Source organism: Muntiacus reevesi, chromosome 2 (assembly GCF_963930625.1).
Source record: "Muntiacus reevesi chromosome 2, mMunRee1.1, whole genome shotgun sequence".
Lineage (NCBI taxonomy): Eukaryota > Metazoa > Chordata > Mammalia > Artiodactyla > Cervidae > Muntiacus > Muntiacus reevesi.
Window position 1 is genome coordinate 139,726,474 of NC_089250.1, and position 25,362 is coordinate 139,751,835.

Here is a 25,362-nt window from a genome sequence, read left to right on the forward strand (position 1 = left end):
TTGCTCCATTTTCCACTTGTTTCTTCTTGTACCTTCTCCTGGCAGGCTACCGTCTATGCCTAGGGACAGATGGGGATGCAACTGGGTGTAAGGCTCACCTTCTGCATTTCTATACACCCGAGCCAGCCAAATGTGTGTGTGTTTAACCAAACGAAATGTTTCTCCAGTTGTCTATGAACACCGACATTGTCTATGCATGAAATCCTGCTTTCACTATTTCTCCAAGAGTCCTTTCAAAGTAAGTCCCAGTGGGCTCAGTGGAGCTGGATCTTGTGATTCCTGATGTGGTGGAGCCACACGCTGTGTCCCCTAGAGCCCCAAGCAGCAAACATCAAATCTTGGCAGCGACACCAAAACTTCCTGTGCCAGGGACTTCCAGAAAACTCTAACCCTAAGCAGTATGTACTGGGTGTGAACAACTCCTGCTGGGAGACCCCTGCTGGGCTAAGATGTTTTCGCACCAATGATTTTCCTCTGGGCTTTGGCAATTGTCCTTGGAGGCTCTATTTGGGAATAGCTACTCTCCGAAAACTGCCAGGAGGCACATAATTGTCTTTTCAACCACAGTACTTTAAACAGACTAAAAAAGATTTCCTGTTTATTTTTTTTAAGAATTTATAATACTGTTAAAGACACTGGAGAAAATGCTGGTTGTTCTATTAAAAAAAGTATGTAATTGACCAAAATGAGATGATGGGCAAAAAGCACTATTTGCATAACTGCTTGCCTATATCAATTAAATTTCAATTTTATGCATTTGTTAGGCTTTAAACTTAAAATCACTTTCCCAGTTATCAGTGGTTCATTTTTAACTCAATCTTTTCCCACAGCTCAAGTTAATTCTTTTTCCCGCTTTACCCCACACACTTAAGAGGAAGGAGAAAAGGGTCAAGATAGACACAATGCATCCATCCAACAAACAAAAATGGTCAAAGAAAAGCATATACAGAGGCAGATATACAGTCTGGGTGGGATTGGGGAGGAAGAATAAGAAAAACCAGGAGTGGGGCAGGATGGTCAGGAAGAGTCCAGGGGGCTTGGGAAAGAGCCCCAAAGCTGTCTATGCTCCGACTGCATGTGAGCGTGCTAAGTGACTTCAGTCGTGTCTGACTTTTCGACCTTATGGACTGTAGCCCGCCAGGCTCCTCTGTCCATGAGGTTCTCCAGGCAAGAACCCTAGAGTGGGTTGCCATGTCCTCCTCCAGAGGAGCTTCCTAACCAGGGATCAAACCCAAGTCTCTTACATCTCCTGCATTGGCAGGCAAGATCTTTACCACTAGCACCACCTGGGAAGACCAAAGTTCTGGTTAGACACAATCAAATTCTAAATAATGAAAAAGGACAAAAAACAAAAAGATCAATATAGGATGTAGAGTAGCTACAGAAGACAAACTCAGAAAAAAAAATTGAATGCGAAGGAGTAAAGAGAATGAGGTGGAACAGGACAGGAGTGGACAGGGCAGGAGTCTGGGAGGGTCAGAGGGCCAGATGACGACTCACCGGCCTCATCTCCTAAGGCGTTCGTTCCTCCCTTGAAGATGGAAAGGGACTAACGGCTAACCTCGCTCCACTATCTCGCAGGTCAGCCTTCCACACTTGCTCGGCGGAAGCCTTCTGGGCAGCTCTAGTTAGGGGAGCAAAGGTGACCACTGCGAGCACTCAGCCCCTCCTCTGGGCAGTACTCGCTGGAGCTTGGGCAGAGGATCCCGGCCAGCCAGCCTCACAGCAGAACCATTTGCTTGAACTCAAGCAAAATAAGGCTATCCTAAGAAATCCTGAAAGGCCAGTGGAGGATTATTTTAACTCAGATATAGACATGCCTAAGAAAATAAGCCTCCTAAATCCTTGCCGGAACGCATCCTCATCTAGGAATGGGAAAAAGGTCAGTGAGATGGAGGACTATGATGTGACACGTCCCCACAACCTGAGGATGCCTTGAGGTGGGGTCTGGAGTCACTTCACCAGGAGATGGCAGTGAGCACCATCAGCCGGACAGCCTGAAAACGCATCCACAAGCAAGGGGAAAGCGCTGGTCTCTGGGGCTTCACCCTTGGCTGGTATGACAGCCCTCACCCTGACACGGTCAGGCGGGTTCTCACTGGCCCTGGACCACATGGTAACACTCCAGTTACTTGGTTTTGCTGACCTGGAGGCATCATGTGAAAATATCTCCCATCTTCTTGACATGAAGCATGCCAAGAAAGCCAACATCATCTGGCTATGTTCAGAGCAGACAGGCTAGTTGTTTTCAATCTGTACTCCCCACTCTCATTCTGTATTCAAGTACCCCAAACTACATTGGCGAGGATCTGCTTCCTTTTGTGGAGGATGAAAAAGGGGGAGGGGGTACTCCTCCACTGCAGTGGTCCCCAGTCCTGACCACATGCCAAATCACTCGGGGAGCTCTCCTAATCTCATATTCCCAGCACCACCCCTGGAGTTGCTGGCTCAGCCAAGTGGAGCATGACTGACTCAGAAGCAGGCCAGTTGGATGCCTGAGTTAGGCATCAGAGAGCCCGGGCAAAGGGAAGAGCCAAGAACACAGAGTGCAACAGGAAAGGGAAAGGAATCGGCAGAGAAATAAACACCCATGACTGGGGGGCCCCAGAGGCCTGGGTTGGATTCCTCACTCTGCCACTTGCTGTGTGATCTTTCACAAATTAATTAACCTTTCTGAGCCTCATGCCCTCAAAAAAATGAGGACTTACCTCATGGGGCTGCTGGGAGGATGAATATGAGATAACAACTGTGATGCAGCCAGCATGCAGCCTTGTATTCAGCAAGTGAAAACGGAAGTGTTAGTTGCTCAGTCATATCCAACTCTTTGCGACCCCAAGGACTGTAGCCTGCCAGGCTTCTCTGTCAATGGGGATTCTCCAGGCAAGACTACTAGAGTGGGTTGCCATTGCCTTCTCCAAGGGATCTTCCCAACCCAGGGATTGAACCCAGATCTCCCACAGTGCAGGCAGATTCTTTTACAGTGCGAGCCAGGGCAGGCCTCAATAAATGGCAGTGGCACCAGTTACTGCGGGTGGTTGTGCTATTATTGTTATTAATAGGATTATGAATGTGAGATGCAGAGGTGCTGGCCACCACACTGCTGTTTCCTAAAGCAGGAAGCAGTGGCGGGGCTTCTGAAGTGGTTTCTCTACAGCATGTTCCTGTGGTTCCTGCTTCAGAAGGAAAATGTGGGCAGGATGTCCAAAGACTCAGTCTAGCAGACCCTCCATGGTCTGGGTGCAACGGTGGGTACTGTTGGCTCTGGTCTCTGTCAACATTCCCTCTCTCCGCTCTCACAATCAAAAGACCTAGTAGCATCTCAGATGCTAGGAAAGGACACGTGCCTTTAAGAGAAAGTGCACGCTGCATGCCCACTTAGTCGTATCCTCCCACTCTTGGTGACCCCATAGACTCTCTTTGTGACCGCATGGACTGTAGTCTACCAGGCTCCTCTGTCCATGGGATTCTCCAGGCAAGAATACTGGAGTAGGTTGCCATTTCCTTCTCTGGGGAATTTCCCTACCCAGAGACTGAATCCAGGTCCTTTGCATCTCCTATACTGGTAGGCAGATGTAAGCCACCTGGGAAGCCCTTTAAGGGAGAGACTGGATGGTAGGTAATTCATAGACAAATAGCTCATAGGCAGGGGAGAGAGGGTCAGGTGAAGGTTTAAAAGTAAAGGGAAGTAAAACTCATTTGCTTATTAGTCTTACTTCAGGGTTATTCCCAAAGGATTTCTGGTAAATTATTTTTATTTTTGTAAGCTTTCTAGGGACCAGGGTATTATAGAGAAATTATAAGAAATAAGTCTCCTAAATTCATTCTACTCTTCCCAAATTTCCTAGCCTCAATCCCTCTCAGCCACCCCTTGAAATAAAGAATAATCAGATGTAACATTGCTTCTTTCCCATAGAGTGGTCTGAAAGATTAGAAAATGATTACAAGTGATTGCTCCTTGTTGGGATTTATGGCTTTTTAAAAGTACATTTTAAATCTCATTGATTAAGACATGATAATTCTACTTATCTTCTGAAAAGTCCAGCCAGAAGTTTACTTTTTCACTCTAGCTTGAGGGAAGAAAGGACGTGGCTAAGCTTGACATAAACTTTCACATAGTCCTTTACTATTTTGGAGAATCAGCTTTGAGACATTTAGAAATGTCTTTTATACTGTATAATCAACTAGAATTTAGAAAAAAAGCAGTAGCCCTTAGGCTAGGTTTTGATAGGTTTATTGCAAATAATTCTAGTTCCAAATCCTGCATTCAAACAAAACAAAAAAAAGCAGCAGCAGTCTTCTTCCCTCAGGGAACAGACTCAGAATGACAGCTCATATTCCTCAGTAAATTTATTTTTTAAATGCTCACTTAAAAAGGCTGCCCTTGTGGCTCAGCTGGTAAAGAATCCGCCTGCAAAGCAGGAGACCTGGAATCGAATCCTGGGTTGGGAAGAGCCCCTGGAGAAGGGAAAGGCTACCCATTCCTGCCGGGTTCCTCTGTCCATGGAATTCTCCAGGCAAGAATACTCGAGTGGGTTGCCATTCCCTTCTCCAGGGAATCTTCCCAACCCAGGGATTGAAACTGCACCTCTTATATCTCAGCATTGGCAGTCAGGTTCTTAACCACTAGTGCCACCTCAGTTTGCTAATCTGTCTTTAACACCCTTCTTTGAGAGGTATAAATCCTTCCCATATTAAGAAAGGTGTGCAGAGCCCAGGGCCACTGACTGGCAGCACAGGGCTGAGGAGGACCTGCTGAAACTCACAGATATCAAAATCACAAACCAGAGGCTCTCTTATTACTCAACAAAAAATTTAAATGAAAATAACAATGCTTTACAGTGAGCTAGCTCAAACGTTGGAGAAGGCAATGGCACCCCACTCCAGTACTCTTGCCTGGAAAATCCCATGGACGGAGGAGCCTAGTGCGATGCAGTCCATGGGGTCACTAAGAGTTGGACAAGACTGAGCAACTTCCCTTTCACTTTTCACTTTCATGCATTGGAGAAGGAAATGGCAACCCACTCCAGTGTTCTTGCCTGGAGAATACCAGGGACGGTAGAGCCTGGTGGGCTGCCGTCTATGGGGTCACACAGAGTCGGACACGACAGAAGTGACTTAGCAGCAGCAGCAGCAGCTCAAACCCTGCGCTCATTTGTAAAAGGCCTTCATCTAATTGAATTGGGCTTCCCTGGTGGCTCAGATGGTAAAGTGTCTGCCTGCAATGTGGGAGACCCGGGTTCAATCCATGGGTCAGGAAGATCCCCTGGAGAAGGAAATGGCAACCCACTCCAGTATTCTTGCCTGAAAAATTCCATGGACAGAGGAGCCTGGTAGGCTACAATCCATGGGGTCACAAAGAGTCGGACATGACTGAGTGACTTCACTTCATTTCACTTCATGATCTACGTCTGGCTCTGTCTTCCAGGCAAGAGCAGGGGCAAGACAGAACCAACCCTGTTTTTAAAAAAATCTCCAGGCAAGAAGACTTCTTAGAAACTTGTGTTAAAGTCTAATCATCCTATATCCTATATCCAACCTAATTTTTTCCTCTTTATTCTTTAAGACGATTTCTTCCTTGTGGGTCTTTGAAAATAAAACTAGTAAGGTCTGCTTCATAAATTATAAGTGAAAAGTTATCATGTCATCCCTGTTTATACCTCATGGTAAAATAAGCCTCACTCTCTCTCTTGTACCCAACTTGACGTGAACCACCAAACAGATGTCACTGTCAGCCAGGGTTGCTAGGTGTGGCAGTTGATGACATGGCAGCTCTGGTGTGAGGCTAGAAGGCAAAAGCCTGCCTGCAGCTCAACAGCCAGGCTGACTGGACACTGCTGGCACTGCCTGCGACAAGCTAAGGCATTCTTCCAGGCCAATGGGAGTCACTGTTTTCCACAGGCCTCCTCCAGGTGGTTTTCCTCTGCCCATGCCTATGGGATTCTGTACCTTCAGGCATGCTGTGTGCTGCTCATCTTCCCTAGAAAGGAATCCTATCTTATGAGAGGGTTGGGGTCTCATGTCCAAAAAAGCACAAATCAAAAACTGCAGTTGATTAAAAGTACCCTAAAAAAATTTCCCACTCATCCTGTTCAGCCCACTGTTTCTGAAGCGATGTTTTTGCTAGAATCAGCACCCCAAAGCAAAAGACTAGGTTATCCCACACCAGAGACTCTTGCTGAAAATAAGGAGGTCACTGATTACAAAGAAATCATCAGCTTTAAATTTTTTAAGTATTGATTCCTTTGGCAGATTTTTCTTTTTGTTCGAAATAGGCCCCAGGGGTGAAAGAGTTAGAAACCATTGATGGGCACACCACAGGGAGACGGAAAATGGAATATAATATTTTAACTAAAATTGTTATCTAATACAGCTCAGCACATCTTCTCATGGGCGTGAAGTGATCAATAAAAGTTTGGTGAATGACGGAACAGACGACTTCACCAAAGATGAGAAGGGTTGAGCAGGGTGATAAGCTGAGTTAATTAGAACAGAGATGAACTGAAGAGGGGCAGCACTGGGCTTCACCCTTAGGAAAGAACTCAGAATCTGTGGTCCAAAGCCTTCACTCACCAACATTCTCCAGGCAGGTACTCAGGACCTACTGTGTGCCAGCAAGGTTTTCTGTGGCCTTCTGGACACGTACTCTTACAACTGCCACTACGCTGGACCTAGTACCATGAAGCAGCCTTGTCTAATTCCCTGCCTGATGTGAACTTTGGAAGACAGATGACATATCTTATTTGTCCTCAGTTCCCAGGACAGTGTCTGGCACACACAAGTGCTCAGTAACTACTTGACTGGATGAAGCTCAGAGCATTCAACATCTTATCCTAGAAGAGAACACAGTCAAAGTACCTCCTGCCTACCCCACCCACTCTCCCTTTTCTGGGTCACTCATCTGAAAAGTAGACAATCCCTGAGACCAGAATAATTCTCTGAATGTTGCCCTTCACTCACCTTTCAGAACCTTCTTTGACATTTAGACTATATACTCCAGAAAAGAATATTTTCCAGATACAAGTGTGGCCATTCTCCCCTAGCAGGTCCAAATTCCTAGTCAGCTCTTCCATGAAAAGCTTTCTAGCTTGGCCAAAACCCTTATTATTTTTCAAGGGATATCGTCTCCCACCATGACAAAATCCCATACCTGGATACCTCTTGGGGAATTCCCTACCAAGGAAATATACCTGGAGATACACCGAGGACAAGAGCGGCCCAGTGCAGAGTGAGCTGCACCTACAGGAACCCAGTAATGTTTCTCTCGCTGACGCTGGCTCGTCTAACTCCTGCCCATGAACCCTAATGACTCAGCTTCCCTGAGTCACTGCCCAGCCACCAGCACCACGTGACCACCCCAGATACAAAGCCGTGGGTAGCTGGGCACAGGCAGCTTTTCCCAGAGCCCCATGTGTTCAAAGCATTATAATGAAGCCACATTGGTTACCCTATTAATCATGTTAACTTCAAGGGAACAGGATTAAAATACCATCTGGATAGACTCCAGTCACACAGTTAGCGAGGACTTGAGAACACCACAAAACACATGTTTACAGGGAAGCAAATGATAGGGAGACAGCTCTCAGCCACCAGCAAGAACCCCAAGGTGAAAAAGAAAGTAATAGCACTGCTACAAAGAGAGGCACGTGATTTTCCTTTAATTACCTTCAGATTTAGGACTAGGAGTAGATGCAGGAAACTGGTAGGTAGGAGTGTAAGGATTGTCCTCTGTAGCAGAGAAAAGCAGTGGATTTTGAAACTATCCACCACCAAGTGGAGGAAGTGACAAATCTCCAATTGACTCTTTCAAATGACCGATTACCTATTTTAGTGTTATTAAAGCACACACGGCATCACACTTGAAAAGAGATTAATGAATTAGAAAGGATTTGGTTATTTTCATATGGCACATCATGCAAATGAGTGAAATAAAATTTCTGCCAACCAAAAATGACTATAAAAAACAAAATCTAAAAGCCAAATCTTATTCTTAAAAATGGAACTATAAGAATTAAGTTAAGGCTAGATACACTCTCTAAGTTCATGGTACCTTCAGAATTTTGCTGGATTTCAGGAAGTTCAGGGAATTTGTACGTAGGGAAATAAGGGTTTTCTTCAGGAGTGTCTAGGGAGAGGAGAGGGTTTGGGAGAGAGAATAGAGGAAAATACAAATGGAGAGAATGAACGAACAGAAATCCACACACAATTCAGGCTCCTTGAATTCTGGAACATACTAAGCTTCACCAGTGATGGAAGAAACTCAAACTGCTTTTAAAAATCCAGTCCTTTTGCCTGAATTACTGAGACACCTTTAAAGACACAGTATCACTTCTCTTCTTAGACAAAGAATATATACAGGCTCCAAAAAGGAAGAGGAATTCAGTACAAAGCTTCAAACTTTCACCTTTTATAGGCAAAAAAATGAAATATGCTAATAAACAGTGTGTAAAGAAAACACTATCATCAAATGATTTTTGTTTAAAAAATCAAAGCTCGTGCCATAGACATTAGAATCGGGGCAAATTGGTGGATTCTTAATGTTTCAAACACCTCTCTGCCTAGGGCAGGTAGTTTTGCTCAGAATCTGTAATTTAGGTTGAGTTAAAAGCTATAATATATGAGAAGACCAATGCTGCCTGAGGAGCAGAAATACATATTTTTCACATAAGCACCTGTGTCTCAGTATTCGGGTCACCAAAGCTGGGTCTAAATGTGAAGAGACACAGAGTGCTGGAGGAAATGGACACTGGCTTCTACAAGTGACCAGTAGAACAGGCATCATCTGAGAGCCAGCACGTAGCATCTCCACCATGACTGAGCTCATCTACCTCAAAAAGAATGAATTTACTCCTGGCTCAGAAACACTAAACACTGAGCATCTCAATATTTACAAAACAGTTTGAAGAGGGGCACCCCCAGTTTCGTCCTGAACACTGCAGGAGCTAATGAATGCACGAGCTGGCATCCACAGTTAACCAGAGAGACCAGTTATCTGCAGCACAGGCTGACCAGACCCTGACCAGAGACTTTTCCTTTGCCTTCATGTGTCATCTGTGCCAGGCGGCCAGACTGGATTTGGCCACAGGGAAGGACAGGATGCTCTGCCCCCCGGAGCAGTGGTACCCTTCCCATGGCACAGCTGCATCCCTGCCCAGCAGCTGACCGGCAGCATAGGAGGATGGGAGCTGTTTGGGAGCGCTGATCTGGGGTTCTCCCACCATGCTGGGTCCCCTGCTGGCAGCCCGGCAGGCCCCTGATTAGGAAGCACTACTCCCCCAGCTTGAGCAGTTTTGTAGTGTCAGCTCTTGACTGTCTCTTGGGGCTACCTGCCAAGTGCTGGCTCCCAGCCGAGGAAGCTGATTTTTCATATTACCAGCACCATACAGGTGCAGCATGCATCCTACTTCACAAGGCAGAATCTGCCCTCATTTGGACCTTGCAGCTTCCCTCAGAGGGAGGCAAAGGGGACAACACACAGAGAGAGGGGTACACAATTGGTCCAGGGTCACCTGAGTGCTTGGGGAACTAAACCCAGATGAGAACATTTTTAATACCCAGTTCCTGCCCTCTCAGCTCGCTCTGCCTACAAGGCAGTCATGGGCTGACACTGGGAGGGTCACCTAAAGCCAGAAGCGGGTGAGAGTGGAAGCTGCTCGCAGCCCAGGCAGGCAGACGCTGAAGGGCACAGGCAGGATGCTGAGCTCAGCCTGCTGCATCCCCAGCATCTGGGAGGGAGGGCCTGGGAGCTGCCCTCGGCTCCTCCCACACGTAAGGCAGGCGCACTTCTCCTGCCCACTCCCTTCTGAAGGTGCAAGGCTGGGCTCAGGCAGGTCAGGGCCTAATGAGGTCAAGCCACAGGGCCCAGTCTGCCAGCCAAGTGAGTTTAGGTCCTCACTGCGATAGTCAACACATGGGCACAGCACAGCTCCTACAAATGAAAATCAGTACCTCTGTTTAGCTTGTGGATCTGCTTAAACATGGTCTTGTACCAGTCTTTTGATCTCTCGGTGTTCTGAAGAAAAACAAAGAGTAACATAAAATGAGAATCTCAGCACATTTCAGAACTTCCGGGATTACAAAAGCAAAATGCAAAATGACAACATCTCAAGTCAAAGTGCATGTAAGTCTATACATCTTTGTGATCTCTCATTTAAACTCTTCTGTAGAAGTGTATTTAAGCCACCTGCATAGGGTCAGGTATAGAATGTATACATCAAGACATAATCCCTTACAGCATCCAATGCCGGAGAATTTCCATCCTAACCGCAAAGCTGGGTAGTTTTTTAAGATAAAAATAAAACAAGGAAAGAGACAGATAGGTGGTTAGATCAAATACTTTCACTTCCACTTAACAGATGAGAAAATGTGATAAAGAAAGTCAAAGTGACTGCCTGAGGTCACAGAGCGGGTGAGATGGTTGCCCAACAGAGGGTTAGAAGGAAGGGGCTGTTCAGTTGTGCAATCGGGGAAACTCATCCTTCCTTAGTTCCCATTTCCTTATCTATAAAATGGGAAAGATATTACTATCTGCCTTGTATGGTGAATCATCCTTAAATGAGACAGTGCATTTGGAAGTGGAAGATGCAATCATTATTAGTAACAAGGCTTCCCACCACGTATTACTATTATTTCTTAGGACAACATTTTTTTTTTTGCCGTGGTGCATGGCATGTGGAATCTTTTGTTTCTCAACCAGGGATTGAACCTGTGCCCCCTGTATTGGAAGTACAGTGGAGTTTTAACCACTGGAACACCAGGGAAGTCCCACATAACAGTTCTTTTGAGGTTTAGTCCACTGCTATTTCTATCAGCCTCTCCCCAAGAGACACAAAAACCTGTCCTTTGCTCAACGGAAATCACAGAGAAACACACCCCAGGCAGGTACATGGAGAGGGATGGGATTCACCCCAATCCAGCTTCAAAAGTGAGGCATCCCTGGGAGCCCAGGGCCTGCAGGAGGCTGGTGGGTCTGCAGGGCAGTGGGGGTTTGGGCAGAGCTACTAAGAGAACCACCCTGTCCGAGGCCCTGCAAGCTGAATGCACCCTGTGAGTCCTTCAAGTTTCCTACTCTCCCCGGATGAGGAGGTTATCTCTCACCTCTCCACCAGGGGAACTTCTTCCTGAACCCGCTGTAGCAGGGACCCTGCGCCTCACACCCTGCCCAGGGTTCTCTAAGCTTGGACCACAGAATGATGATAAAGGAGATGGGGAAATAGGGCCCCAGCCTCTCAACAAATAAATAGCCTTTCTGTTCTATTGCACAGAAACCACTCTGCCATTGTTCCACCAGCTTCTCCCCACACTCATCTCACCACAAAACCCTGTTCTCCTCGATTCAGTAACAGCTAACATATGCTTTGGGAAAAGCTGTTGCCCAGCTCTTAGAGGCTCCATAGGCCTCTGTGGGCTTGAAGAGGGGAGAGTGGTAAGCATTCTCCTTTTGGGGTCTCTGCCACCCACAGAGGGAGTTCACATGGACTCAGGGGTCTACATCTGTCAGGTGTAGGACAAAGCCTAGGAAGCACTTCCAGGTCCACACTCGTACCCGGAGTGGGATGCCCACTTCATCCATGCAAACATCGCTTAGGTCCTGAGTGCTCTTGGCCGCCTGCCGGCTGTCATCCTTCGCCTTCCTCTCAGCAGCCCTGCCAGGGGAGGTGGGTTTTTCCTGAGCTGGTGCCGAGTCCTGCTCTCCCACTCTTCTTTCCGAGGCAGGATCTGGAAAAGAAAAGCAACCTTAAACTGAAGCTCTTGTGGTAGTGCCAAAGTAAACTCCCCCCAAACAATCCAGCTGGGGGAAAGTGTGTTTGCCAATTTGGAGCTGTGTTTTGAGCAGGGGTCAGCACACCAGGGCCCAGCCCCCAGCTTCTGTAAATAAAGTTTTATTAGAACACAGCCACAGCCACAGCCTGCGCCAACACATTATTTATGGCTGCTTTGGAGCTACAACGGCAGAGCTGAGTAGCTGCGACAGAAACCATATGGCCTGCGAAGCGTAACATGTTTACCATCTGGTTCCCTCTTTTTTTTTTTTTTTTTTTGTATTTATTCTTTATTTATTGAATGAAAGATTCTTTAAATTCTGCAGTGTTTTATAAATTTTTAAAGTTCCACACACATGATTTCACATAATCCCATAACTCTTTCTCCCCCTACCCTTAAATACTGCCCTTCCCCACACTGGTAACCACTAGCTTATTCTCGACATCTGTTTGCTTTGCTTTTTTCACTAGTTTGTTGTATTTCTTAGAGTCCACATGTAAGTGATATCATCACCATTTGCCTTTCTCTGACTTATTTCACTTAGCACAGTGCCGTCCAACTCCACAAATGTTACTGCAAATGGCAAATTTTCACTTTTTATGGCTGAGTAGTATTCCACTGTATGCACACACCACATCTTCTTTATCCATTCATCTGTTGATGGACACTTACATTGCTTCCATACCTTGGCAACTGTAAATAATGCTACTATAAACACTGAGGTGCAAGTATCTTTTTGAATTGGTGTTTTTTTTTTTTTCCTTCAGCCATATACCCAAGAATGGAATTTCTGGGTCATGGGGTAGATCTATTTTTTAGTCTTTTCAAGAAACCTCCATACCATTTGTCACCCATTTGACCCTTTTAAAAAATATGTGCCCTACAGAGGGTTGCACCTGGTGCTCTAGAAATCCAGGTAGTTCTGACTCTTCTAGGAAGTCAGGGAATAGGTAAATCCACAAGAGAGTGGCCAAACACTACTTGAAACTTCTTGTTTCACCTTGGGGAAGTCACTTAACTTTTCTGTTCCTGTTTTCTCATTCAAATATGGGGATAACACTTCAACTGGCCAGCTCACATCCACATGGTAAGGTCCTAATAAGATAGCTTATACCAAGTGCTCAGAAAACAGTAAACTGCTAAAAGGACATTAAGGTTTATTTAATTCAATTCAGGATCAGAAGTTACAGAGAGCTAATAAACATACCATGTGTGGTGTATTCTGTTATTCCAAGGCATGTTATTTATTTGCAGAGGGTATTTACTAAGTAAGCACCTGACAGGTGCTATGTGTTCACAGGCACTGTGGATGCTATGCATTCACATGTGCTGTGGACGTGGGGGTGCACCTTTCCTAGCCTGGCCTTCAAGGAGCTCATGGTCTAGTGGCAGAAAGATCAGGACAGCCAGCAATGAGAACAGAGGTGACCAGGGCTGACAGAGGAGTCTGCACCCAAGTCAGCCAAGGAACTGGGGTTCAGGGCCACCTCTCAGAGGAGGGGTCAGTCAGACACATACAGGAGGGGAACAGTGCTCCCAGCAGAGGGAATACCATAAGCAAATGCCAGGGGCCCCTGAAATCCTCTGAGTTTATCCTGTCCCAGGCATTGTGTTAAGCTCAAGTTCATAATCTCATCTCATCCTTCCAATAACTCTGTGTGGAAGAAACTACCGTCATCCCTCCATCTACAGGTAAGGGGGGATAAGCACAGAGAAGTCAGGTTGCCTTCCTGAGGTCACACAGCAGCATGTGGTCAAGCTGGGATTTGGCCTCGTGTCCACCTGACTTTAGCAGTCCTCTCTGAGCCACATCCTGTCTGGCCTTGCCCAAAGAGGGGACCAAGGTTTTGCACTTGAGAGACTGCTGATCTAAACAGAGAAGTTGGGAAAGGGAAATGGGCTGGAGAAGGCAGGGAGATGGCTACCTCCACATCTTCAACAGAGTAGAAATTCCGTGGAGACACTGAAGAAGTATGAGAGCAAAGCCCAGGATAGAGGTCCCAGAAGAAGGTGATTTTGAAGCCATCAGCACGAAAGTGATGGCTGAAGGCAAAGGGATGGATGAGGTCAGCAGAGGAGATGAGAGCAGAGTCAAGGGCCAAAGTCACATACTGAGGAATGTCATGGTTACAGGATGAAAAGCAAAAAAAAAAAAAGGCATCCCAGAAGCTTGCAGGAGTCACTGGAGGGATAGGAGATGAAACCAGAGAGGAACAAGCAAGTGTCCCCGAAACCAGAGAAGACAGAGTTCCGAGAAGTGGGATGTTAAATGCGTCAGAGGAAAAAAGAAAAATAAAGTTGAGGAGGCAGCATTACCTTAGGCAAAAAAAGAGTCACAGGATTACTCTGGTGCAAATTTCAGGAGGGGAGTGAGGGGAGATGCCAGGTGGCAGGGAAAGGGAGGAATCCATGAGTGGAAGTGGGCAGTAAGTAGGAGCATGGAAGGAAGGAGTGTGTCAGGATCTGCCCAATTTCCAACAAGCTTTTGAAACAAATACTCATTTTGGGGCCGCAGAGAAATTTCTAAGTGCTCTGTGTAAGACAACTTTGTGAGTGCTTCAGAAAATCCCATCATCTTTTTTTTTTTTTGAGATATAGGGATTTATTCATTAAAATGATTTCTTAAAGCACTGATTTTTTAAATTTTTATACAATTTTTAAAGGTTATACTCCATTGACGTGTGCTGAGTCACTTCAGTTGTGTCCGACTCTTTGCAACCCTTGGACTATAACTCGCCAGGCTCATCTGTCCATGAGATTCTCTAGGCAAAAATACTGGAGTGAGTTGCCATGCACCCCATTTATAGTTACTACAAAATATGGTACGATCCATCTTTGTAGCCTATCTTACACCCAATAGTTTGTATCTCCCACTTGCCCTCCTTCTCCCAGGTTACCACTAGTGGGTTCTCTACTTCTCTGAGTCCACTTCTTTCTTATTTTATTCACTAGTTTGTTGCATCTCTGACATCATCACCTTATGCTTTAAAGGATGCTAAGATTAGACTGGTTTTATGGGATGAGTTCTCAGGCTCCCAGGAAATTCTAACAGGAGGGCTCAAGGATTTGGCAGGTGGCCTGGGAGGGTGGGGGGATGTCAGGGATGCTCACAGTCTGCATCCTCTACTGTTGTCTTTTCAGGGAAAGATCACAGATATGCCAATCTCAGCATTTCCAGACCCAGAGTGACTCTTAAGAAATTGTTAGGGCAGGTGGTTCGAGCAACAATCACTTAATTGCAAAACTCAGGCTGACAGTCCACGGATTTGCTCCCAAGCTGCCAGCGTCCTTTTGATCTACAAAAATTAGCTCTGAATGATTTTATTTTAGGAGCCTGTGATCATGTGACTAGTGACTGACTGGGTTTCAATACACAGAGGGCTGAACTGCAGCCTTTAAAGAAACGTTTCTTTATACAGTGGAAACCCAAGGTGGCACTTCACTGTACCACGCAGGTAACAGGGCTACCCTCTGACATCCTATGGGTTACAGTGAAGTCTTGCTGCTATTTCTCACTAGGCAAACACATGACATCCTGGGGCATTTCCTTCTAGTTTTATACTGTGCTTTCAAAGGAAGGTCCTGGAAACGGCCACTAAATAAAGGATGCTGTTGACAACCTGGACAGGGATGCGTGTTTGTGAGAGGTGGAAAAGCATTCCTATTCTTCACACCCAAAGTTCTGTGAATGAGGAACACAGCCACACTTGCACTTTCCTCGGGGAAGGGAGGGTGACCTCTCTGTACCCTATGCTGGACCCTCTGTCCCAGCCTTTGTTTTCTGGTCCTTCTACCGAGGGGACAGGAACTTCATGAGGCCAAATCCCAGGCCTCATTCCTGGATGAATCTCATTGAACATGAAGCCCTTAGAGGTTCAATACAAAGTCTGTTATGAGAGGGTCCTTTCAGGGCCCATCACCACTGAGGCGAGGGGCAAAGCCCCCCTCTCCTTACTCCATAGCACCAACCCCACCAGCCCTCTCTCCTGCAGGAGCTTCTGAACAAAACAGTGCTCTTTCTTTTTAAACAAAAGTAGTTTTAGTGAGCACCTACGTCATGCCCCACTCTATCAAACATGATCAGTGGATCTGTCCCAAAACTAGAGGATGGAAGCGCTGGGCTTATTTTAGAGCAGAGGAAGTGGCCTGAGTCTGCCAACATTAAAGAGAAGCCATGATATTCACAAAGCACCTTCCAGGGTGCAACGCACATGCCCCCCTCCCATCTCACAGGAGCCCTTATTGTTGAGGTTCAGTCACTCAGTTGTGTCCAACTCTTTGTGACACTATGGACAATAGCCCACTAGGCTCCTCTGTCCACAGAGTTCTCCAGGCAAGAATACTGGAGTGGCTGCCATTTCCTTCTTCAGAGGATCTTCCTGACCCAGAGATCAAACCCATGTCTCCTGAGCTGGCACATGGATACTCTACCACTGAGCCACCTGGGAAGCCCCACGGGATCCCTACAGTGCCTCTCTGAGGCAGGAGCAAGGATTACCAAGCCTATTTCCCATACAAGAAAACTGGTTCAGAGAGGTGAAGTCACATCCCCAGGGGCAAACAGCTACTATAAAAGAAGGAAGAATGAGGACCAAACTCTGGGTCCCTAACTTGTGTTGAGGTGCCCTTTCAGACTCCCAAAGGCAGGAAGGCGCCCATAGGAGCTCCTTTCCAGAGCCACCCTATTCTCAGCCACCTGGGTTAGAGCCAGGGAATGAAGTGGGCTGGAGCAAGGCAGCTCCTGGAGGGGCCACAAAGGGCACCTGCGCTCAGCCACAGCTTGTCCCCACCCTGAGGCCAAGTCCCGATAAAGCGGAGAGGGTGTGAGAACCCTGTATCTTCTCCGCCGGGCTCTCCACGAATCACAAGGACAGCAGTGGGAGGAAGGGACCCAGAACTCATGGAGCAGCTGCTCAGGAAAACAGTGCTTCTGTTATCCACCAGATCAGGGTCCTCAAGCCCAGAGTTCATGAGCATCCGCAAATCCAGCACATGTCATGTGTTTGCATAGGTGTGGTTTTTCCTGGAGCCTGAATCTACTGCCTTGTTTAGAGCCTCCAAATGAGTCTATGACCAAGGTTACAAGCCATGATCCCACACCATAAGCTGCTCCAGGGAAGCATAGTTCCCTGATATAGCCCCAGATCCTGGCTCGGTGCCTGACGCCGAGGCGTTCAATACAATAACAAGTGAACCAATGGAGGCGCCGACTGGCAACAGTAACTCACGTCTATCAAGCACTTAGGAGCACCAGTGCTCAGCTGTTGACAAGCAGAACCCAGAGGCACTACTGCTTTCTCTATTCCGCAGATAAAAACCTATTTCATAATTTAGATCATCAGGAACCTGCCTAAGGTCACACCGTCAGTAAGTGGGAGAAGCAGGATTCCGGCTACACAAAGTCGGAAGGAAATGCCTAAAACATTCCCATTCCTGGGCTCCCTCCCCACCCCAACCTTGTCCCAATTCTGCACACTTTATCAAAGAGTGAGCCCTGATACATGATTATACTTGCAGTCACTCCCTGCCACTGCTGACCCTTGAAGAAACTTGCAACTCTGGTGCAGTCAGTACAGAGGGCAGCACTAGAGCCACCGGGAAGTTGGTGAGAAATGCAACTTCTCATCTATACCCACGACACCCAATCTCTGGAGGGGTGGCCCAGGAATCTGGGATTTGGCCAGCTCTCCAGGAGGGTCTGATGCCCCCTCAAGTTCAAGAGGCAGTACTCTTCTGCCCTCTTCCAGGCACTGCTTATCTGGAGGCCCTCCCCTAGGTCCATCATCACAGGGTCACCTACTGGCACTTGGGGTTGCCAGCCAAAAAGAAGAGGACTCACCCACATTCCCCAGTCCCAAACCTGTCACATCCTAGAAGACAGACAGAAGCAATAGGAAGGTGTCTTCTTCAATGACACTGGCCAGGAACACTCCATCTAAAGTACGATTTCTTGTTGCTTTTATTCAGAATGGAATGTTCTTATCCATCAAGGTACTTGTCACAGGCCCACTGGACACATGTACTAGTTTGTACCATCAGGGTATGGCTACCAATCTGCAAGTTCCAGGGAGGCGGCCACCATGCCTGTTTTGATCATCCTTGCAGCCAGCAGTAAGCTGAGTTCCCAACACATCAGAGAAGCTCGCAAGACTTCACTGACTGAACACATCTGGTGGGGGCCAGAAGACGGCTTTAGCAGGAATACGTGTTAATGTGTAAATAAATATTTCTCACCTACCTGAAAGGCTACTGAGTCGTTTCTGCTGTTCTGTGAAAAAACAAAAAAATACACAGCGTAAGTGAGATTTACACAGACACAGTAAGACCAAGAAGTCCTGGCACAACTCGTTAAGATCCCCAAATCTGCGTCTCACTGTTCTTTGAGCTTAGATGCTAAACTGGTGTGTAGTCCAGCTGAATACAGGGGTATTAATGTGGCTTCATCATCTGGGTGTAGTGTCTCCTGTCCCTCTCCCCCCAGGACTCAGAGAACTGTCACTGTTTTCTCATTGTTTACATCCTGTATTAAGGTGATCTGATCACTGAAGGAGACCTTCAGCTCCCCTGGTCTCAAGAGAGCAGGACCTTATACATCCCAGTCTTGGTACCTCTGAGGAAATGGAATCATAACCATGGCCACTACCATCTGAGAGCTTCTACATGCCAGACACTGTTTTCAGAGCCTTTCACTCATGTTAAAAGGCTTTTAATCTTCACAATAATCCTAATAGGCAGGTCAGCACTGCCTGAGAGACCTCAGTCAAGAGGCACAAACTACCCAAGATGACAGTGAAAATCAGAGCCGTGTCTAGAACCTGGGTCCCCCAGGTTTCTTTTCAACTCTCTAATCACCAGGCCCGGCTGTTTCTTAACATCAGAGATCCATTGGTTTCCCATCCTCCCAGCACCCTCACAGAGGGGAAGCCAGCATCTCCTCTGGAGAGTTTGGTGTGTACGTGCTTTGGGATAAGCACAGAAATGACCTTTACCTTCTACAGATACTAAATATAAAGCAGCCACAAGTATAAAAATAGAACACTTGCCAGCCCCTGGGTGCTGTCATCATCCCCCTTGGCTGCGTCCCCACCCTCCTTCCAGAACCAGCGTGGCAAGAAGTAAGCAGAGCAGCAGAGGAGCTCCCGGCCGGTGGAAGCCGCCGTGTTCATGTCAGGCACCTGGACGAGGTTTGCACCGGCTAGACCACAGAAGCTCAGCAGAGCCCCAGCTCAGCTCTGCTGGCAACCTGTCAGACGGCACTGACCAATCATGTAATGCCTCAGCCTCAGTTTCCTTCTCTGTTAAAATGCTCATTGAATCTATGGTTCCTGAATGCTGGTCTCCAAGCTGCAGGCAAGGCCTTCCCCAGCAATCAAGAGAATGTTTACCCAATTGATGAGATGAGGTGGTGTCCTGCCTCTGAGGTGTGGGATAGCCTTTCTTTCCGAGGAGATGCATGCAATGCGGATCACAGCAGTTGCTTTTTAGGAGTGTTATTTAGGGCAAAGTTAGAAATCAGCAATCCTAGGGTGGTCGCCAGACTGTTTCACATGACCATGAGATCCAGGAATTTGGGACCACCAAGGTCCTGTCCCCCAATCTGGTCCATGGATATGTCTTGCAAGCTTGCTAAAATATGCAGAACCTCTCCCCAAACCGTCCCCCTCACACACCAAAGACATTCTGAATCCAACTCTCAGCATTCTATGTGCACTGTGACCAAGAACCTCCCAGGCACCCAGACCCTCTCTCAGTCCTGAGAGTTTTCTAGTTCAAACTCTCCTCCCCAGACTGATGGTAAGCCATCTGCCCTCCAACACATGTGGGATGGGAAACCCCGGAGGGAGTGATGAGAGCTCAGTTTACACCACCGTGAGAGCCAGGCCAGAGGTGCAGCTGGGGCCGCCTGGCTTGGGGAGACAGCCTTACTGTCATATTGGGCCCCTGGGCAGCCAGGGCAGGAACAAAGGGAACCTTTTCTACGATGACTACACCAGAATTCTAGAAGTGGAGCAGAGTTATCATTCCCTCAGGAGACTTTGCCATAGTTAAACTGCTTTTCATGGGTGCTGTTGAAGAGGCAAAGCAGGGCTGCCAGGCCGGGTATATTCCAAAGCAAAGCCAAAAACGCCTGCCTTAAAGCAAGCTGATGATTTGTGAGCTGGGCCCACTAGGGGTTTCCATTCTCCTGCACTCTTCCCGCCTCCTTAAGGTAGCTCACGGTTTACTCTTTATGGGAAGTTATCTTTTAATTCCAAACAATGAAGGTACTTGAACCCTTTTCTGAAGGACTTGTGAATTCAGGCCGCATGGTTCTGATGTTTAAGCCCCAAGGCAGGACATGGGACAAAAGAGAAAGGCAAGAACCAAAGGCGTCTGAGTAAACAAGATTCCATCTGCTCAGGGAAGAAACAAAAAGGAACTGCAGGCACTACTGTGCCCAGAAGCGTCTCACTAAGTGCCATCAGAAGCAGCTGGCGTTACACTTGGCATTTCCCAAAAACCAAGTTGCCTTGGGAATAAATCCTGTCTTTAGAGAAAATGCCTTTCCTTCTGGGAACTAACTAACTTGCTTCTTCTTTTTGAGTGAGTTTTTTTGTTTTTTGTTTAAAAAGATGAGTCATAAAGAAGTTCATAGAGAACCAAAATTTCACTTTGTCCTGCATAACGGACACTTTCTGGGCAGAAAAAGCTACTGCCAGTAAGGGATATCCCACTGCTGGAAGGAAAATGGGCTCTTATGTAGCTTGGTGTGGGTGTTGGGGCTCTTTATCCTTTGAAGGACACAGATTCATGGGTGAAAATTAATAGTGGAGCCCCACAAAATGAAAAAACAGGATTACTAAAATAACTAAGATTTGAGTGGGAAGATTTTAAGTGAGAGAAAATGTTTCATTCATCTGCTTTTCAAATTAGAGACAGGAAACAGAAGAATTCCATTTAATATGGAAAACAATTAAAAATAGACTCCAGTCGATTTTCATCCAAGTTAACACAGAGAGGGAAGGGCAGGGAGGAAAACTATGAAGTGGGTGAGCAGGGAGTCAAGGAAGATTCCGTACTGAGCTAAGCTGTGAATAAAATGATTAAACCTCCACTGTGCTTTGAAATTCAGACTCAAGAGCCCCTTTTACATTAGGAAACTGCTTTAAAACTTTACATTTTACACTGAAAAGGACTTTTGTAAAGGGAAAGTTTATTCCTGCATGGAATTTCAAAAATGAAAACTTTCAGGACTTCCTAGGTAACCAGTGGCTAGAACTCTGTGCTCCCAGTGCAGGGGGCCCAGGTTTGTTCCCTGGTCAGGGAAATAGATCCCAGCATGCTGCAACTAAGACCCAGTGCAGCCAAATAACTAAATTAAACTTTTTAAAAAAAGGAAAACTTGGGACTTAGAATCATCTTCTGGCATTTCAAAGCAGAAAGGTTAACATATACAAGATTACCTCAAAGCACTGTTTCCCCTAAGACACCCCTTCAGAGAAGGGGAAGAACCAGCCAGAAGCAGAAACTCTAGAAAACAAACAGGAGAGTCCTCAGCAGCGCTGTCTGGGGCCACATAGCATAAGGGGCAAAGAACCACCCCAACCCCAAGTCCCTAGAGAACACTGCTGAGGGAGCGCCCAGCGCAGTGACTTCTGGAGAACGGAGGCCATGAGTCACTAAGAGAAAGTTCAAAAGCTTCTGTTGTAGAGATACAAAAACAGTTTCTATTTTAGAAAATTTCCCATCCGGTAGGTTTTCTTTCTTTTATTTTTAATTTTGGTGTTCGAAATTTTGCTTTCTAGAAATTCCATGTCACAGAACTAACAGGATTTAGAATGGTACTTAAAAGACATGACGGCACCAAGATTTTCCCAGCAAAGCTCTGACTAGAATTCCCATGACAGGAATTAAGGGGCAGACATTGTCCTTTCTGTCTTTTCTCTCTTTTTGGAGCTCACATCTGAGGAAAACTGAATACCCAGGCTTTGGGACACACGTCACCTACTTACTCAGACACCTGGCCTCACCCCCATAAGGGGGCCTCTGTCTGCTGCTTCGATCTACTCTGTGGGTTGTGGGAGTGAGTGAACTGGGGCAGGTGGCCTCGGGGAAGAATGAGATTTGTGAAAAATTCTGTGGAATGGCAGAATCCTTGCCCCAGACATCACAGGACAGCTAGGCTGATTCTGGCCAGCTGGGGGCGGGGTGCACCTCGCAGACCCCTTACCTCGATTGTGTTGCAAGAGCACAATAGTGGGATTGACAATTGTCGTGGAGGGGTAGGCAGATGATGGCTTGCTAACTGATGCAAAGGTCTGGGAATCAGTTCCAGCGTGGGATGAAGAAACTTCATTTAATAGAGGACTCGAGTCCTGAAAAGGAAGCAAACATCGTCACTCAATGCAACTACATGAAACCTGGAGATAAGGCTTTCTAAAAAGAAGAGATTTAAAGCTTTACAAGGACCTTAATTATAAAAAGAAATGTAACCAGTGAGACATGTTGATTCCAGTTAGACGTTTAATGTGGAATGTTTATTCTTTTTGTTGGGATTAGTAAGGGGAGAGAAGGAAGGTGAATGTTACTCGAAGTCTCAGCAACATCATTCATTATTTTCATCTGGTCATAACTGTGGCTCAATCCGGTTACTGAAAAAGCAAATTCAAATCAAAGTAGCATAACATGCAAAACTCATGCAATCCACAATGCAATTTGAGAACAAGAGCTGGTTTAATTGAGGGAAAATCAGGAAAGTTTAGTACGTATGTAAAGAAACACTGAGACGCTGTGAAGACAAGAAGCCATCGACATATTAATAAGAACAGGGAAGAGTTAAGTATTAGAACTCTTGGAAAGCTGTTCTCATCTGTACCACTGAACAACCCTACCAGCACTCACTTCTAGGACATTATCTGGTCCTATTATGGCATTTTTTCACTCCAATATTGAGTCACAGAGATCTCTGAAGACTTATGAAAATCCTGATTTTGAGAGTCTGAGGTGTCTGCCAGAAGTATCAATAAAATTATTACTACTAATGTTACAATCTGCATAATGGGAATCATATCAGTCTTTTTAGAGACATGAAAATAAGATCTCAAAATGTAGTAAGGATATGTAGTTTCCTCTATCACTCCTATAAATTTTGCAAAGTTTCCATTTTGAAGCCTACAGACTCTAAAGTCAGAATAAAAGGCTTGAAGAACAAGACTGATAGTTACCTTCCAGATAAAAGTGTAGCTCCAAGCAATCAGTATGCTCCACCAGAGACCAAGGACTCTGTAGGGGCACCTGTAGGACAGGGGCCCCGCCTCCCTTTCTTATCTTCCACCTGCACCTAGCACAACGCCCTGCAGACCTCAGTGCTCAGTAAATGCCACATGAATGACAGGAGACATCTACCAGCTACAACTTCTGTAGCAAGGGAACACATGCCCATCAAAAGAGAGGATATGCATGTCAGCACCCAGGACAGCTCCTGACACACAGTAGGGGCTTCCTTAAAAACACCAGCTTGGTCAGCCCACCTTTTCTGAAAGTGCTCTAGCAGCTGTTAGTTATGAGTGGCAGCTCAATTTAGTGAATAAAACCTTTCCCCAAGACTCAAGAGACAAAATATGATCTTGGACAAAAGTGCCTCACCTCATTTCTTTCTTTTCCACAGTGGAAAAACAACTACACTTGTCCTCATTTACTTTCAAAGTGATGTAATAAAGACAAATGACATAGCAGTGTCAAAACTCTGCCTCAATGCATCCAAGAAACACAAAAAACCAGGCATACAGCTCTTTAAAGTGTTAAGTGCCTGGGTGGATCACGTGAACATTAAGCATCTCCTAAATTGTACTCTGGCATAAATCTTATTTCTGGAACATCACAAAAATGACTATTGACTAAAAGAACTTGGATCAATTAACATGAAATTTTCTTCCTTCTTACTCTTCAATCACTACAAATAGAGCAGATATAAACCCATGGTTTGCCCACCATCCACAGGAGCTCCTGTTTCTCTTGATAATTCTCACTCAATGCAGGAATCTGACCAGTTTCCTTTTTCACCTCTTACTCTGTACCCAAGGCCAAACCAGAAGTTAACAGGCCAAAGGAACTCCACTTGGGAAGTCTATACCAGGCTAACCAGACAAGTATGAGAAACTGAAGATACTGACCCAACTAATCTTTCCTGGCACACCAGAAAAAAACTCAATATGAAAATCTAGATCTACGCAAATAACAAAGAGTAGAATCCTCATGCTCAGTCACATCAGTCATGTCTCTTTGTGACCCTGTGGATTATAGCCCACTAGGTTCCTCTGTCCATCGGATTCCCCAGGCAAGAATACTAGAGTGGGTTGCCACGCCCTCCTGCAGGGCATCTTCCCAATCCGCATCTCCTGTGTCTCTTATGCTACAACAAATTCTTTTACCATTGAGCCACCGGGGAAGCCCAAAGTGTAGAATACACAACAGCATTACTCAGGATGATACTCTAGTGCCATAAAAACAAGACTTGCTTTACATGCTGCTCCAGAGAAACATTCCCTGCCTGTACTTTCCAAAACAAGAGTGGCTTCTAAATTCATCTATAAGTTGAGCTGGGATGAGGAAAGTGCATCAGTGAATAATCTAGCACCTTTCTCCAACAGAGTTGAGTGGCAAGGCTCAAAGCTAGGATATCCAAGCCCCTGGGCCACATTTGGCCAGGTCCTCACCTAACCACTGGGTTTCCCTGGTGGTTCAGATGATAAAGAATCTGCCTGCAATTCGGGAGACCAGGGTTTGATCCTTGGGTTGGGAAGTTCCCCTGGAGAAAGGAATGGCTACCCACTCTAGTATTCTTGCCTGGAAATTCCACGGATGGAGGAGCCCAGCAGGCAATAGTCCATAGTGTCACAAAGAGTTGGACACAACTGAGTGACTCACACTTTTCATTTAATTGCATCACATTGTATCTAGAGGTCTGAGCAGAGGACCAAGCCTGGGATGTAGCCTTTCTCAGCTTTTTATCTGATACCTCACTGTAATTTCTCTTACAAGCCAAAAAACAAGTTTACTCCCTGCTCTCTGCATGACTGGCTAATGTTTAATGAGCCACTGGAGCCAGTTTTGTAGGCATACCTCTTTAAGGAACATTTAGTTACATCAGCCAATTGCATGACCCACTAGATCACTACATCTTAAAATGTGGTCCACAGATTCTCAGCATCAGAATTCCCCCCGATGCCTATTACCAAGTCTCAGTCCTTAGTCCCTCTCCGGACCCACTCAATCAGAAACTCTAGGAGTATAATTCAGAGGATCCCATGAGCACTACACTTGAGCACCCACATACCACTCAGAAAAATCCTGTTCATGGTTCTGCCCGCAGCATTTAGCAGAATACCTAGAACATGACCAGAACTCAATGATGAATGGTTAACTAGCCAGATACTTATTTTTGAGGGGCTCTGGCTCGTTTGCTAGGGCACGCCCTCAGCACCAAAGCTGACATTTACTGAGCACCCTCTCTGTGCCAAGCCCTGAAAGAGAAACTTCTCTGTACTTGGTCCCACTGCACCCACAGCCCCAACAGATCCATGTGTCCCCATTTTATGACTCACACTGAGGTTCTTTTGGTCT

At 46.2% G+C, this 25,362-nt stretch overlaps 1 protein-coding gene across 2 annotated transcripts in view; it reads right to left on the reverse strand.

Moving 5' to 3' along the window:
• Positions 1-25,362, reverse strand: part of SORBS1 (sorbin and SH3 domain containing 1) — a 234,492-nt gene that overhangs the window by 64,583 nt on the left and 144,547 nt on the right. Inside the window, exons 10-15 of one of the 2 annotated variants that reach the window (XM_065922955.1) lie at positions 21,971-22,115; positions 17,999-18,028; positions 11,543-11,715; positions 9,946-10,009; positions 8,048-8,122; positions 7,663-7,725 (exon numbers count right to left, since the gene is read on the reverse strand). In XM_065922955.1, coding sequence (XP_065779027.1) covers positions 7,663-7,725; positions 8,048-8,122; positions 9,946-10,009; positions 11,543-11,715; positions 17,999-18,028; positions 21,971-22,115 — 550 coding nt within the window. The remainder of the gene's footprint in view (positions 1-7,662; positions 7,726-8,047; positions 8,123-9,945; positions 10,010-11,542; positions 11,716-17,998; positions 18,029-21,970; positions 22,116-25,362) is intronic. The other variant, XM_065922954.1, reaches the window with a different exon arrangement.